This window comes from Gobius niger, assembly GCF_951799975.1.
Source record: "Gobius niger genome assembly, chromosome: 9".
Lineage (NCBI taxonomy): Eukaryota > Metazoa > Chordata > Actinopteri > Gobiiformes > Gobiidae > Gobius > Gobius niger.
In genome coordinates, this window is record NC_136860.1 from 18,853,277 (window position 1) to 18,869,944 (window position 16,668).

Genomic DNA, 16,668 nt, shown 5'->3' on the forward strand with positions numbered 1-16,668 from the left:
TACATGACAACCTGTACCTCGAGATGTTTTACCAGACACAGGAGATCATATCATCTTGGAGAGCGCCCCAGACTGAGGGATTCCCTTTCCGATGGATGGACAGGGCAATGGGTGCTGTCAGGCCAGATAAAGCGCATCACAGAATACTGTCATTTATCATTCAATACCATGAAAGGATGTGAATGCCGTGACTGGACACCCGCTCATGTCACCAAGGTCACATAAACTGTGATAGAGTTTGTGTTGAGGACACAACAAAACACGGTTACATCAGGAGAGTAATAAACCTATTATCCTGCAAAAAATGACATATAACATATAACATAGCATTTATGTGTAAATTGCACAATAAATGTATGTATAGGCAAAGCATATGTTACATGCATCAACTGCAACGATTATTTTAATGTGCTTTAATGGATATTTTTGGGAATATCACACTTGACACCCCATTGTCTAAAGATCTTGAGCGACTCCTGTGTGACCAAAGAAAAAGGGCACGCAAGCATGCTAATGTGTGTTCAATAATGAAACCAAGTGTGTTCCTCCACTGCAGCTAGAATATGGTCATTTCAGTGTCGTGAAAAGTTCTGGCGCAGCTGCTGCAAATGGTTTGACTAAAATGGGGTCTGTCTCCTGAAAAGTGTGATATAATGCACTTCACAATGGATTTAGGATTATGCCTGTCACATCCATTCCACAAAACAACGTTCACGCTCGTCTATGAATATTCTAAAGCGCAACAAACTTCTGGCACCTGATTGGACCAACTATGTGCGTTAGACAAAGTAAGCAGCCGCACCTTACGAGCATCTGGCGTGTGAACCTGCCGCACGCTCCACTTGGAGGAGAGACGCATTCTCTTCCTGTCAGGTGGAATACGCATCACTTTCAACTTTCAGCCACGATTAGGCCACATTAGGTAGACTATCAGCGGCGGTGCATTTCATCTGTGAGTTAGCGCAGATTATTATGAACGCCTTGTGCTGCACTCGTTTTGTTTTCTGGTTGATTCATTGAATTAACGAACGGCTGGAGTGCAGGAGGAGACGCGTCTGCTGCCATGAAATATTGATGGACTGTGACTTTCCTTTTAAATAGGGCGCCTTTTTTCGTAGGTAGGTCAAGCGTCTTTTTGGGTTTCTATCTCGGCGCGATGGTCTGATGAGCTAATATTTTGTGCATGAAATGACTTGACATCCTCCCGACCGCCACCAACACCAGCTTGTCCGTGTGCGTGCGCGCGTACACAGAGGCGGAGAGAGACAGCGCGAGTAGAGAAGAGGAGGGAACTTTGTTACCAGGCTTCGCTGTGTCTCCTCCGGCAGTGCGCGCTCAAAAGAGGAGCGTTTGGCAGTTATGGTTGATCAGCGTTTCTTTGTATCCCCAGCGACTCTTTCTAAAGCTTCCATTTTGAGAGAATGAGGAGTGTTTACCGATATGTGTGAGGTAGGCTATGGTGTGTGGCTGTGTTGCATGAGTTGGACTTAAAGATGATTATAATAGGCTATGTGACCAGGCGAAACGCAAGACGTAAATTGTCTTTACGTCCTCTCAGTGTGATATGGCTGCTCTCAATTGCACGTTGAATCGTTTTTTTTTTCGCTTTGACCTTGCTTTTTGTGTGTTGTTTGCTTAGCTCAGGGGAGTTACTTTTTATAGCCTGTTCGGAAATCAGCAACTCTGGGTAACCAGTAAATGAAGATTTCACTAATGCAGGGCTGCCTCTTCGACACACAGCCTCCGCTTGTTCCCGGAGTTGCCTGTTTTAACACTGTTATCTGTCTTTTTTCCCCCAGATGACTTTGTGGATACCTAAGTGGAATCCTGTGCTGTGAGCTTGGCCGTCATCGCTGCTGGAAAATGCCTCTTTGGAGTTGGTGTGTTCTTTTAAGTGCTGCGTCAATGTGCACAGCTCAGACGTTTGACACTTATGGGGAGATATGTCAAAGACTGTGTGGCTGTGACGAGAAAGAGGGGATACTGACTGTGAGCTGTGAGAACAGAGGCATCTCAGTCATCTCAGACATCAGCCCGCCGTTTCACCCCCACTACCACCTCCTGCTCACCGGCAACCAACTCGACAAGCTGTCCGCCAATGAGTTTGTTCACTATAGAGGAGCGACAATTTTACATCTGGGGAATAATGACATTTCAGAGGTGGAGGCAGGAGCTTTCAACGGACTTCAGGGATTAAGACGATTGCATCTCAACAACAACAAGCTAGACGCCTTGAAGGAAGAGCTTTTCTTTGGCCTGGAAAGTCTAGAGTATTTGCAAATTGATTACAATTACATCACTCAAGTGGCGCCCAACACCTTCAACAGACTCCGACATCTGGAGGTTGTAATCCTAAATGACAACCTCATCTCCAGCCTGCCCGTCAACATTTTCCAGTATGTGCCGCTGACCCATTTGGACTTGAGGGGCAATCAGCTCAAAATACTTCCCTACTCCGGTCTACTGGAGCACATGAACAGCGTAGTGGAGCTGCAGCTGGAGGAGAATCCTTGGAACTGCTCGTGTGAACTTATCGCTTTAAAAACTTGGCTGGAGAGCATTTCATACACCGCCCTTGTGGGGGATGTAGTCTGTGAGTTTCCGTTTCGCCTCCATGGCAGAGATCTCGACGAGGTCTCGAAACAGGAGTTGTGCCCGAGGAGAGCCATCGCTGAATATGAGATGCCGCCCCTGCCTCATTTAAGCACTGATGCATACTATAGGACTACTCCGCCGCTCGTCACATCCTCCTTAACATCATCTGGGATTGCACGCTCGTCATCAAGACCCACCAAGGGGCCACGTCAGTCAGGCAAATTAAAAACAAAGCCAACCGCTCGGGTCCCGTCGAATAAGCCGCAGAACTATGGCCAGATTGTTTCTTATCAGACAAAATCACCCGTGCCTTTAGACTGTCCATCCACTTGTACGTGTAACTTACAAATATCAGATTTGGGGCTCAACGTGAATTGCCAGGAAAGGAAAATAGAGCTGATTGCAGACTTAGAACCCAAACCATACAATCCCAAAAAGATGTATCTCACTGGGAACTACATCACAGAGGTGCAACAGTCTGACTTTATTGAGGCAACTGGACTGGATTTACTTCACCTTGGCAACAACAGGATAGCACGTATACATGCAAGAGCTTTTGGGGACTTAACTAATCTAAGAAGACTTTACCTGAACGGGAACTTGATAGACCGCCTCACAGCTGACATGCTGTATGGTTTAGAAAGCCTGCAGTTCTTGTATCTCGAATACAATGTTATAAAAGAGGTCACATCTGACGCATTTCAGCATGTGCCCAAGCTCCAGCTCCTTTTCCTCAATAATAACCTCTTAAAAACCTTACCAGTGGGAGCGTTTTATGGCCTTACATTAGCCCGACTTAATCTGCGCAACAACCACTTGCGATATGTGCCAGTCAGCGGCGTCCTGGATCAGCTTACAGCTCTGGTGCAAGTGGACTTGTTTGAGAATCCCTGGGATTGCTCTTGTAGCATCCTGGAGCTGAAGTCATGGCTAGAGCAGCTTAGCACAGGCACGGTTGTAAACAATGTCATCTGCGGTTCGCCGAAGAAGCTGGCGGGGGAGGATATGAGATACATTAAAGCGTCCCATTTCTGCCCTAATAACTCTGAGGTGTTGGCTTCTATGATCCCTCCGTCGGAAGAGTCTTTCCCAGGAAGCACCATCACCATTGAAACCTCCCTGGATTCAGACATGCAAACCAATGCCATCCCACTATCCGTCATGATACTTGCCCTTCTTCTCATATTTATTATGTCGGCTTTTGTGGCGGCTGGCCTGTTCGTAGCCATGAAAAAGCGGAAACAGAAAGATCAACACGAGCAGAACGAGTCTATGAACGCTTGCATCAGTTCCCTCAACATGGAATATGGACTTTACAAAAAGGGCGCCATCCCGAAAGTGCGGACCTCTGCCGGACACGTTTATGAGTACATCCCCCCACCAACGGAGCCCACAAGCCAGACGACTGCCCAGACTCCTACTGAGAGCAAGTCAGTGGATGGATATAGAGATTTTGACGAACTAAGCGGACCTTTCTTGGGTAACTCTGATGAGGAAGCTGCTAGTAACGTTATGAGTTCAGAGTACAGCGCCACCACTCCTGAACCTCTTAACAAGCCAACCACACCACACCGAGATGATCAATGTTTCTACAGGGATTCGCTCGACTCCAACAAACGTTATAGCAATACTTTACCGTGTAGACATGCCACACACTCATCTAGTCAGTATAGCTCAGCAGACTTTGAAACAAGGCAACAATACGTGCCACCGGAACGTATACAACAGACTATACTGTACTGTACTGCTCCGAGTACTGTTTATGTGGAACCTAACCGCAGTGAGTACTGGGAATTGAAAGCCAAACTCCACATCGATCCGGATTACCTGGAAGTACTGGAAAAGCGGACAACTTTTACACAGTTTTGAAAACCACCAGACGTTGCACAATGTGTCAGGAATTTTAAAGACTTAAAGCCAATTGTTTTTATCATCTTTGTTACTGCACATTTCTCAGCTGCTCTACAGGGCTTACTAACAGGGACACTACTTGTTTTAAAGTATCACTTCACACTATGTCCCCGTGGTATTTAACAGTTTAAAAATGTGTAAATATAATTATGAACAAGCTCGCAGAGAGTCAGGGCTGCTATGATTCACTACCATAGGAAAAAAATCCATCCCAGAGCTATTTTGCTGACGACAATGGGCGACTAAGCTTTTTGGTCTAAATTAGACGCGTTTTAAGATGATGGGTTAATGAGGTGTGCAGCAATGTTCTCAGTCCAAAAATAATCAATGCTATTTGTTGCGGAGATATCAGTGTCTCCCCACACTCTCAAATGGATTTGTAATGAAGCCAAATCCAATCTGGAGTAAATATAGCCACGGTGCCAGGTGTCTGTGTCGAGACAAAAGTCATATAATTAGCCTTGATTTCACATGTGTGCGGGACAGACCTCAAGTTCAGGCAAATATACATCAGTCACTGGGTTATTTTTTCCTCACATGTGACCTAGTTACTGAGATTTTCATGTGAAACAATTTCTCGTGTAACCACAACATAGTATTTGGACATATTTGGTGCTTCAGAGTCAATACAATGAAGCTAAATATTATGGACCAAAAGTCATACCAAGATATATTTAGATATGATATACATCCCCATATTTGTTCCACAAAGTGAGAGCTGTGGAATGAAATGTTAAGTCACTATAACTCACTATAAAATGTAAACATAAACACTGTATAACAAAGCGCCATAATAAAAGAAATATCTTGGATAAAAAAGCCTATAAAATAAAATACGTCAATCTTTTTGTGAGGGCAGCATTTATGTATAAGGACATTTAAAAAAATGAAGTGCTCCATTTAAGATTAACTTTAAAAAAAAAAAAAAAATCATCTTGAGATTACTTTCGGCCTTTTTTTAAATTAATAGCTGACCTGAATTGGAAATATCCCGAAAATTGTGATATGGTCTAATTCCATATCTCTTTTATAATATATAAATATATCTTAAATATCAATATATCGCCCAGCCCAACTAAACATACAGATTTAGTCATTTAAAAACAATCTATAAATACCCCCTCAGGCTGCCCATTTTCTAAAAGAAAAAGATAAAAAATAGATTTGCGATTTATCATGAGCATTAACATTTGAGAAATATACTGAAATATGAACTGCTTAACTACTAATACAAGAATCACACATTTCAGAACACATTTATAGAGGTATAATCTATTCTACTGGGTGAGCAGGTTTTAGACATTGTAAGACCCTATTTGGAAAGGATATTATGTTGTTTACAAAATATATTTTGTTGCCTGAATAATTGTGGGCTTTGTTTGGTAATTGTGATCATTCAAATTGTGATTACGATACAGGAAATACACATAGTATTTATTTAACACTAATCAAATCATCATAACATATCTTACAGTAGTGTCTTAATTTAAATTCAAACCTTTTACTAGGTGGAATTTAAATTCAAGTTTACAATTGCACTTTTTTTTACAAGCTGTTTATCTATATTTTGTAGGCCTATAGCATGTTTCCATGCCCCTGATTCTATTAAACTGTGAGGAAGTTTATTCTGTGTCCACTGGTACTGCACCATTCTCTAATTGGTTATGTCTACTCAACTGTGTCCAAGGCTAGAGAAATTCAACACCAGTCTGCAGAGAAAAGATTAGTTCATTGTATGGAATAAAACCGCGCTGTGATGGCTGGCGAGGCTCCGTTATAATGGATAGAGTTTATGTATATCAATGGTACAATACACACATAATACTCATGTGAAAGTGCGATATGGGACAATTTATTTACAAAGAATTTGTGGTTTAGTACTAGTTATATTCTTATTCTTTATTTACATCATTCTAATATTTTATACAAAGCGCAACCATATACAGGATGTGGTCTCTGTTCATGTCAACATTCAGTCTGCACTCTAGTCGTTGTTCAAGTTCAGTCATGATGTCAGTATCTTGAAATTCATACAGCCATATTATGGAAGGAATGTCAAAAGCAAACATGCAAATGCTTTTCGGATGCACACAGTGCAGAGTAAATGCAGACAATCCATTGGAAGAGATCACCTCTTATTTCTTTAGGCACAAGCCACACTTGCCATATTAATTAATATTAAATAGTATGCAGTATTCATACCCCATATGCAAGGCTCAGACTCAGAGCATCAATATTAACGGATACTATTTTTGCTGATTCCATTTGCCTGTAAATTATATTTAATCACGTGTTGTACAGAGATTTTTTACACTACAATCAAAATGTTTGTTTTAGCAAATCTTCCCAGATAACACGCAACTATGACAGCTTTGAGAATAATTGCGCGAATGGGTTGTCCGAGTGCATTTGAAACACCGTCACGCAAAGAAAGACATCCTTCATAATCACTCAACTTACTTATTCCCCCGATCGATTGCCAAAGTCAATAAACGTGAGACTTCAATGGGAGCGGAGTATGCGCAGTGCACTGCAGTCCATTCCTGTCATCTCCACTCAGCTAACTAGGGACTGCGTTGTATCTGGACGCTGTCTTCATGTCACCACCTATTATATAGCTATGCTAGCCATGCCCCGTATTGATGCTAAGGTCTCGCCGTGCTTTATGGCTGTAGCCGTTTCCTTTTCTTGCCCTGAATGAACTCAGGAGAATTCCCTTGAACTAAAGACATTTGCACAGTGAAGTATAGTGTTTCATTTGTATGTTGGAAATGGCTGTAATTGTATGTCTGTCAACTGGAAAATGACTCTTGAAGGGCATTTAGTTTTATTGTTTTCAAAATGAGGTTTCCAGAGGACAGCTTGAACAATATGTAAACATTTCATCTACAAATAACCATTTGGATTTATGAAAAGTCCCATTCATGTTAACCAAATATGCAAAACAAAAAGGGTGTCATTATTATTAGAAATATTATTTCATTACTTTCAACCAGAAGCCATAAAGGACATTTAACTAGGACAAACACACAGTAAAACGTGTCCACCAAAAAAGTCCATGCACAATTTTAATGCCCAGCCAGCAGCAAATGTCTCAATTTCACTTTTTTTTTGCTTTGAATTTGACACAGCAGTCATTCTGTCTGTCAGATTTGTAAATAGAACGCGGCATCATCAGCATAAACTTTTGCAATGGTTCTGAAAAAGCAAAAAAAAAGTGTCCTATTGCAAAAACGCAGTCTGACTAGAGAATATGTGGAGGTAAATATATCTACAGTGTGCTGTTTCTTTAGTTGTTAGCTGATGAATAAAAGATTTGCATTCATTTGGTATATGCTTGTTTGTGTGTGTGTGCGTGCGTGCGTGCGTGCGTGCGTGCGTGCGTGCGTGTGCGTTGGCTGCACAGTAAGTCGGGCCTATTGAGAACTGAATATTAAACACTGACAAAGTTGCAAAGAGATCAAAACATTTGCTGAGAACCCAGTGGTGCAGTAAAACACATATTGGACGCTATATTGGATGTTATTGCGATCAAAATATCAGTCCACATATGGGGTGATGGAATGACTGTAATCTTCGGACCGGTGCAAAGTCCAGAAATAAAGACCATTATTTAAAAAAAAAAGTACATTCAAATCTGAAATGTGTGTTAAGCTTAGCCTTTGTCACAATTCAGCTGCACTTTTTAATAGAGCAACTCCTCAAGAGGCATATACCGGCGTGCTGCTCATAATTGGTATATGTATCTACAGGAAAGGGATTTCATAATGTAAACTTTGCATGACATACATTAATGTGTTCCTAGAAAAGGAAACAAGTGTGCTGGTGCCAAGTCCATGTAAATTAAATAAACTGCAAATGACTATGAAAGACGGCGATGTCCAAGGATTTTTATGTTGGGAATCAATTATGGGAAATTGTGAAGTATAAACCAAATTGCAGACAGTTACTTTTAATGTTTGTATGAGACATCAATTGGGCTTGTTGACAGACACTGACTAATTGGTTCTCTCATGTAGAAATGCAACGATGATGCCATGCCCCGAGCGACACAGCAGCTGCACTCGTATATAGTGGCTGCATAAGAGGCCCCAGGCAAAATGAAAAAAAAAAAAAAAGCTCAAGTCAAAAGCAGTGCGCAGTCCCCCTTAAATTTGAACAACACTAAATCCTTAAGAATAAAAAAAAAGTTTGCCATGTCAACTGCGACATTCACAGATGCGTAAGGAACAAAATGAGTTAATTTGACCCTAATGTCACTGCGCTTGGAACAAAAGCCACATCTGCATCACGGTGACCCGAGCCTGTATTCTTTGCTGCTTTCTGGAAGAAGCCCCGTATCCATGGAAACGTCCAATTACCTGACACGAGAAAAAGCAAAAGGGTATATGCTGACATCAGGTGCCAACTCATTTGCAACTTTTGACAGGTTTAGCATTACTCTAGCCTTCTTTTCCCAATGTACACATGTCAGGTTTGGAGATTAAAGGTTATTTTTTCAATTTCCTGCTTCCTGCATTTAATTTCAGAGACAAACACAGCTCCATGTCAGTCTTAATAGGACAACTAACTGCCACACATTGCCTTTGACTCATGTATTTGACAGACTGACGGTGTTAACATTGCTTCGCTTAGCTCCTAGACCCCTCATTTTTGCTAGTGCAGAGAGAGGGGTGGAAATTAGGGCAGAACCGCATTATGTAAGCTTGATGTGTCAGGCAGCGTTGAAGACAGCATATGACTGTAAGCATAACCCAAGAGCAGCGAGCATTACTATAGAGTTACATCAGTGACATGAACAGCCCCAATACCAGCTCCTCTGTTGTTTCAGTGCCACACATCTGGCAATATGGCTTCTAGTTGTTAGTTTGTGTCCCTGAAGCGCTTGGAGCCCAGTGTGGCGCTACCTACCAAAGCCGTGTGTTTTTCTATGTGCGTGTTGTGTGTATGTGTGCGAATGCACAAATTATTGACTCAGTGTGTGTTCATGCTTCCCTCCTCCAGGACCTGAGCCAACCGGCGCAGCATTACCTTTATCCTCTTCTCTCCTCGGCTTCCAACACAAGGATTCAAACGCTCCCCTAACTCACTGAACAAGGAAAGCAGTGCTGCAAGAGTGGATGCACATAGCAGGGTACCTACTGTGTTTCAGTATCTTAAATATAGCTATTCCCCTATTCCCCCTAACAACTAGGTTCTTTTTTTTTTCTTCTTGTTCAGTAATTGAACAAAGAAGAGAAATGTTCATATTGGGCTTGGTTTCACAGTAGATGGATCCTTACAGGTGAGATTTCACAAACTAAGAGAAACTACTTACAACTTACTTTGATTCAAGAGAGAGAGAGAGAAAGAAATCTTAGTTCAAACGGTTAGAAGTATGCCCCCACTCTTTGAAGATAAGATGATTTTCTTTATTGTCTCGGTGGGACAATTTCCTCTGCACTTCACCCGTCCGTCGATGCGGCTAGGGCGACAGCAGTAGACTGCCAGGCGAGCCGTCTCCTGTTCTTGAGCTTTGGGCAAAGGTCAGGAGTGCCTAGCTGAAGGATTTAGCATACCGTGTGTATTTTAGGTTGTTGTGAGAAACGGTGAGAAAACAGTGGGTGGGCGGTGAAGTGAATGTATCAGTGTAACAAGTCAATCAAGAAACCTAAAAAATAAAAGATGCATTGTAAATCTCTGTTTTTTGGCATGTGTTCTTTTAAAGAATAGATTCATTGCATTGCTAGAGTCTGCTAGGTGCTGTAGAGTAAAATGTGCAAAAATGCTGACAGTTGAGATAGGAATTTTATATCAGCCTCATTCATATTCCTATTCATTCATGTTGCTCGCATGCTCGTCTGCTACAGCACTAGTACCAAGGTCATGCTGAGTTCTCTTCGTAATACAGTGCCTCTCGAAATACACCTTGAACTTTTGCACATTTTGTCATGTTTACAACCATAAACATAAAGATTTTATTTTGATTTTTTTACTGAAAGTTCACACACAAGTAACAGACAACTGTGAAGTGTTATTTAAAAAAAAAAAAAAAAAACGAAGAGTGGGGCCTGCATAAGTATTCATACAGCATGAATGGATACTTTGTGGAACTTCCTTTTGCGGCAATAACAGCAGCAAGTCTTTCGGGGTATGACTCTACAAGACTTGCACATGTAGAGACTGACATTTTAGCCCATTCCTCTTTACAAAACAACTCAAGCTCTGTCACATTAGAAGGAGAGCGTTTGGGCCATTCTAGCACATTAATATGTTTTGTTTTTTTTAAACCATTCCATTGCAGATTTAGCTTTTTGTTTAGGGTCATTGTCCTGCTGAAGGTGAATCTCTGCCCCAGCCTCAGTTCTCCTGCTGACTCCAACAGGTTTTCCTCCAAAATGTCCCTTTGGCTCCATCCATCTTCCCAACTATTCTTCCAATTCCGCTGAGGAAAAGCAGCCCCACAGCATGATGCTCCCCCCCACCATATTTGACACTGGGGATGGTGCACTCAGGACGATGAGCAGTGTTAGGTTTGCTCCATACATAACGTTTTGCATTTGGGCCAAAAAGTTAAATTTTTGTCTCATCTGACCAAAGCTCCTTCTTCCACATGGAGCTGTGTCCTCTGTATGACTTCTAGTACACTTCAGACAGGATTTCTTATGGCCTCCTTTCAATAATGTCTTTCTTCTTACCACTCGTCCATGAAGGCCAGATTTGTGTAAAGCACGACTTATAGTTGTCCCATGTACAGATTCCCCCAGCTCAGCGGCAGTACTTCCCAGCTCCTCCAGAGTTATCTTGGGGCACTTGGTCGCATTTCTTACCAGTGCTCTCCTTGTTCGGTCTGTTAGTTTCGGTGGACGGCTGTGTCTTGGTAAGTTCGCAGTGGTGCTAAACTCTTTCCATTTCCAAATGCTGGATTGAACAGAGCTCCGTGAGATGTTCAACTCTTGGGAAATCTTTTTATAACTTAACGCTGCTTTAAACGTCTCCACAACTTTTTCCCTGACCTCTCTGCTGTGCTCCTTGACCATCATGATGTTGTTTAGTGACCAATACACCAATACCACAGCTCTGAGGCCCTCACAGAACAGCTGTAATTATACTGAGCGCACAGGTGGCCTCTATTTAATGGTTAGGGCAAGATGTGAACTTTCAGCAGTCATTAGGAATGTTATAAAGGCAATTTAATGCACTCAGAAAAATGCTGTATGAATACTTGTGCACGCCCCACTTTTCACTTTTCTATTTTTGTTTAAAAATAACAGAATCATGAATCATTTTGCTTTCACTTCACAGTTGTCTGATACGTGTGTGTGCACTTTCAGTAAAATCTAAAAAAAATCTTTATATTTATTGTTGTAAACATGACAAAATGGGCAAAAGGTGTATTAGCACTTTCGAGAGGCACTGCATTTGATACTTTGTGAATAAACCTGTCTTTTACCACCTCCACCAGCCCACATTTCCATACAATGCTCAAGCATAGCCAGAATTGAAAAGTCAATATATGTCACATTGTGCATTCAAACTGCCACCCGGTCCTGAGCCAGCCCAAATAAACTTGCCTTCTGCCTCAGACACCCAGAGTCCTTCAGCTCTGCAGGACAACATTACTCTCCAACTATTGTGAAATCTATATAGTAGGCCATGTGCTTTGTTGTTTGGATGTGCACTGTTTCAACCCATTCATTCAACCCATTTCCCATTCACAAGTCTCATTACTATAATTGCACGTCTTTTATGAAAATGCTGGCAACTTCACTCACGGCGGAGCATCTTGATACTGTATCTGTTCTAATCCACAGCCGTGTCTTTGCGAGGCATTTGTTTATTGTTGGCATGAAGGGAAGCTCATCGCTGCCGGGGTGGAGTGGATTTGGATTCAGGATGTGTTAAAAGTTTATTTGTGAGAAAACAGTATGTGCCGCCGCCATAGACAAACTAATATTTATGAGAGCTTATCCAGGCTTACGAGTGCCAATCTCTGAGAAATCCCTGTTCATCCTCCCATTTGAACCATCACATGAGAATGGCGCTTCCAGTTATGACAAAAGCCTCGGCAAAACAACATATTGTAAAGAGTTTGTGTTTTGAATGCGCTGAATTGATGTTGTAAGGAGCTTTCGTTGCTGTTGGCGGCTTTGCATAACAATATGGAGCAGTTATATATTTCAGTGAGATTTCTTTAAGCCAAAGTAATATCATTCTGCCGAGCTAACCTGGTAGTGTGCTCGTCCTTTTCTTTAACCAAAAGGCTTTGATCGTACGAGTAGTATCTATTTTACTCTTTGCTACCGAAACGTGGACATTATGCCACACTGTGATCATTTAAATACAAGCTTTTGAAAGTGGTCGTGGATGGAAAATGTAAAAAAAAATCAATTATCAGGTATTGCGAATATGCATGACTTATGTCAATTCATGGATATGCACATATTTGTTAAAGTGTATGTTAAAAATCCAAAACATGTATATTAATAATAATGGCGTAAACCTTTCAAGCCTGTGATACCAATTTATTAAAGCGCCACAAGGTAGTCATTATTCATTCACACAACACTCAGTGGTGGTAAGCTACTGTTGTAGCCACAGCCGCCCATTGGAGTTGACTGACGGAAGCAAGGTGGTGTATATGCTCAAAATAACTTGAAAGCATTTTTTGTGCAACACAACTACCATACTCAGGGAATATTTCAGGCACCTACATGCAAGAAGACTATCTACAGTATAGTGCATTATGTTAGACCTGTAAACTACTGTTGCTAATCATTCATTAGAACTTGAGGTGTAATATATTATATTGTTCATGTGTTAAGATGTGTATAGTTTTTATTTTTTATTTTTTATTTTTTTATTTTTTTTTGTATAGTTTGTGCAGTACATATATACATCCATGTAGTTGTCCCTGTTGGCTTAGCAGACCTGTGCAGATGTCAAATTCTGTTGTATGTATTTATTTTGATTTTATTTATTTGTTTATTTGGTCGGGACAGTGCATGTTAATGAACATACATGGGACTCATGCATGTAAACACGCCTGATTGTAGCCTTAGACTGGAATCAGATTCAGAATAGTTTTCATTGCCATTGTTTGAGAACAGGTTCACAAACTAGGATTTTTTTCTCGGTGCTGACATGCAACAAAAAACACATAACATATAACACAGATTTTTGATAAAATAAGCTATAAAACTTTAAACTATAAGGCTGTAGGGGCATGCATAAAGAATATTTAAATAAATAGTCAAGTAAAATACGGTAGATGTAGACTGTATGAGTAATTTGCATCCGTTGTCCCACACTCGCACTCTCAAACACACTCTAATTCATCCTGGCCTATTATACATGTTTTTAGTGTTAGGGGAAACCGGAGTACCTGGAGGAAATCTACGGAGACATGGAGAGAACATGCAAACCACCACCTGAAACACCAAATGTACCATATATTGTCTTAATTTGTAATGCGTTGATTGTCTGAGTGCTTCAACAATACTAAAACAAAAAACAACCCTGACAGCTACTCAGAGTTGAAGTACAGTTTTTTTTTTTTATTCTTTGGAGTCTTTTTCTCGGAGTAAAAGTATCTTGAAATAGCAATACTCTTACCCTAGTACGTTACCCACATCAGGAAGTTCTCTGTGCCAATGGTCGGCCGGGTAAGGGCTGCATTCTGCGGAGCTTATGGTGCCTTACAAAATCTGCTGGTCTCACATTAACCTCTGCTCGGGCTCAGGCTCAGTCCATTCTGTCATCACCTCGCTTCCCACATCAAGGGCACGTCCTTCCCCACCGAAGCCTGAAGTGTTACTATCTGCTATCATAGGCCTGCAGCACTTGTCAGCCACACAGGATGACAACAAACAGAAAAAAAGAGGAGTAAACTGTTAGGAAATATTGCTAATACCTTTAATCTGGAGGCATATGCTTAAATAGCACCCACACAGTCCGTTATATTAGTGAGTCGCGCGGATTTGATAGACAGTGACCTGAAAAGGCTCTGGTGTGGTTTTTCTCTTTCACTGAAGAGATGCACAAATCCGACGTTCACAATGATAAGGTAGTCACAATTTGACAGTTGGAAAGGGCAGGTTCTGTGTTCTTCTAAATGCATATAAACACCGAATGCATTTGAATCACATTATAGGTTTTGTGTAGGCTGTTGGAATAATCTCTTCAATTAATTCCTATATCTGTTTTGACCAATTCACACAAAGTTTCAAAGATTAAAATATGTGCATTAATTTTGAAGTAGCTTCATTTGGATTAAAAGCTTCTATGCATCCACTTATGTCTACATCTACATAGAGCCTTGCATTTCTATTCCATGTTTTGCTTATTCTTAGTACACTTGTATACATTTGTTCAGGATGTTTACTGCTGAAGAAAGAGCAGAAATAGTCAAAAAGGAAAGATGTTTTGGGGGGAAATGAACACATTAGAAAACTCATTCTGCAAGATTTCCATTCCCATAATGTGAATCCAATGGTTTTAAAGACAGAACCTAAAGCAGCAAGAGCACAATATCCCACAAAAATTAATAAAAATACAACTATATGCTGTATAGGAATGACAGAAGAATTTGATCTCACTGTCCATGTGTTTTCTTCCCTGGGGTACTTGAGTATAAACAATAAACACAAGTTAGTAGTAGGTTTAGTTAGTGTTGCTTGAGCTAAATTGAATCTCCTGGTAATTGCAATCCTAGTTTAGTAAGTTTAAAGGTACAACTTTAGTAAAAAAAAAAAAAAATCTTAATGTTTATGCATGTGACCTTATAGTGACTCAGTGGCATTATGGGTGCAGCTTGACACCTTTACTTTCCCTCACAGTGGCCTTTGTGACGCTCCAGGATCAATCTTTTTTTAGTAGTTCGTACCAGGAACTTGCCAGAAACCCCAAAACCCCCCAAAAAAATTGATTCCCGAGCATCATAGAGGCCACGGTATCACTTTATTTTACACTACCTTGATATATTGTACCTGATTAAATTTAGTACAACGTAAGGTGCTCTGTAACAATCTGTAATAACTTGTACCTATGTAGTATGTACACAATGGAATAACATTAATTAGTACTTTGTAAGAACATAATGTAATAGGACTTGAGAGCCTTAAGGTTAGGGCTTAAGGTTAGGATTAGAGTTAGAATTATGTCTTATTACATTATGTACCTACACACTACAAATACAGATTTTTCCATTGTGTATTGTGTATTATATATTGTTACAAAGCCCATTATATTGTACTTAATGTAGTTAGGTACACTGTATCATGGGTAGTGTAGAATAAAGTGTTACCGAGGCCACTGTGTTGGAAAGCAAAGGTGCCATTCACTAAAAGGTCAAATACGCACAAATATCAAATATATTTTTCGCACAAGAAGTTACATAGTGCATCTTTAAGAAAACACCAAAAGGTCAACCCCCTATGTGAGTGTAAACAGCATTTGCTAGAAAACAAAACGCTTGCCTTGTTAATAACTACAAGCTCGTTGGCAATGTGTTAAAATATGAATCTGACTCAAATAGCTGTGAGAGTGTGCTGCGATGTGGGGGTGGGTCTGTCGCAGATTGTAGCGTGCAGCTGAATGGTAATGCAGAGCTGCACTGATGCACACTTCCTTCTCATCCCTGTCGCTGACCATCCACAAAAAGGAAAGTGACAGCCGGAACAAGGCGACTAACCACCCGCCTGCAAATGAAATTTACTGATGCTCTGCTTATCACAACGAGAGGGCAGAGGGGACTAAATCATATCTCTTCAAGTTTTTTTTTTTTTTTTATGCTATACGGAAAGAGAAGAAAAAGAACCATTAAATGGATGCAAAACTCAAGTGGAAAAAACTCGAGCTTTTGATTAAAAAGTGATACATTTCTGCTAGTTTTAAAATGTATTTCTAAGAGACTAAGCTAGAAATGTAACTGAATGCTGAATACATTGAAAAGATAGGAAGGATGCTAGATAAAATGTAAATTGTTTTCATGTCATTGTGGAACAAATCCAGACGACACTGTTCAGCAGACATTATTCTTCAGCTCAGCCGGTGGCAGACACATGATGCAACTCCCACAGAGGAGATAAGGATTTAGTGTGCAGCCCAAGGACACTTGGGGTGACAGCGCACCCTCCTGTGATCTCCAGCACCTCTCCTGCTTCTGGCATCGAGTGCAGCCTA

General features: G+C 40.8%; 1 protein-coding gene across 3 annotated transcripts; it reads left to right on the forward strand.

The window, feature by feature from the left end:
- Window positions 1-767: 767 nt before the first annotated feature.
- slitrk5b (SLIT and NTRK-like family, member 5b) lies at window positions 768-5,116 on the forward strand. 3 transcript variants are annotated; one of them, XM_079563042.1, is made up of 2 exons: window positions 768-788; window positions 1,800-5,116. In XM_079563042.1, exon 2 carries the CDS (start codon window positions 1,864-1,866, stop codon window positions 4,462-4,464), a length of 2,601 nt encoding a protein of 866 aa, XP_079419168.1. In that variant the 5' UTR covers window positions 768-788; window positions 1,800-1,863; the 3' UTR covers window positions 4,465-5,116. The 3 variants fall into 3 exon arrangements, with proteins under 3 accessions (XP_079419168.1, XP_079419167.1, XP_079419166.1); XM_079563041.1 differs by lacking the exon at window positions 768-788 and adding an exon at window positions 858-1,118; XM_079563040.1 differs by lacking the exon at window positions 768-788 and adding an exon at window positions 1,160-1,449.
- The last annotated feature ends 11,552 nt before the right edge of the window (window positions 5,117-16,668 follow it).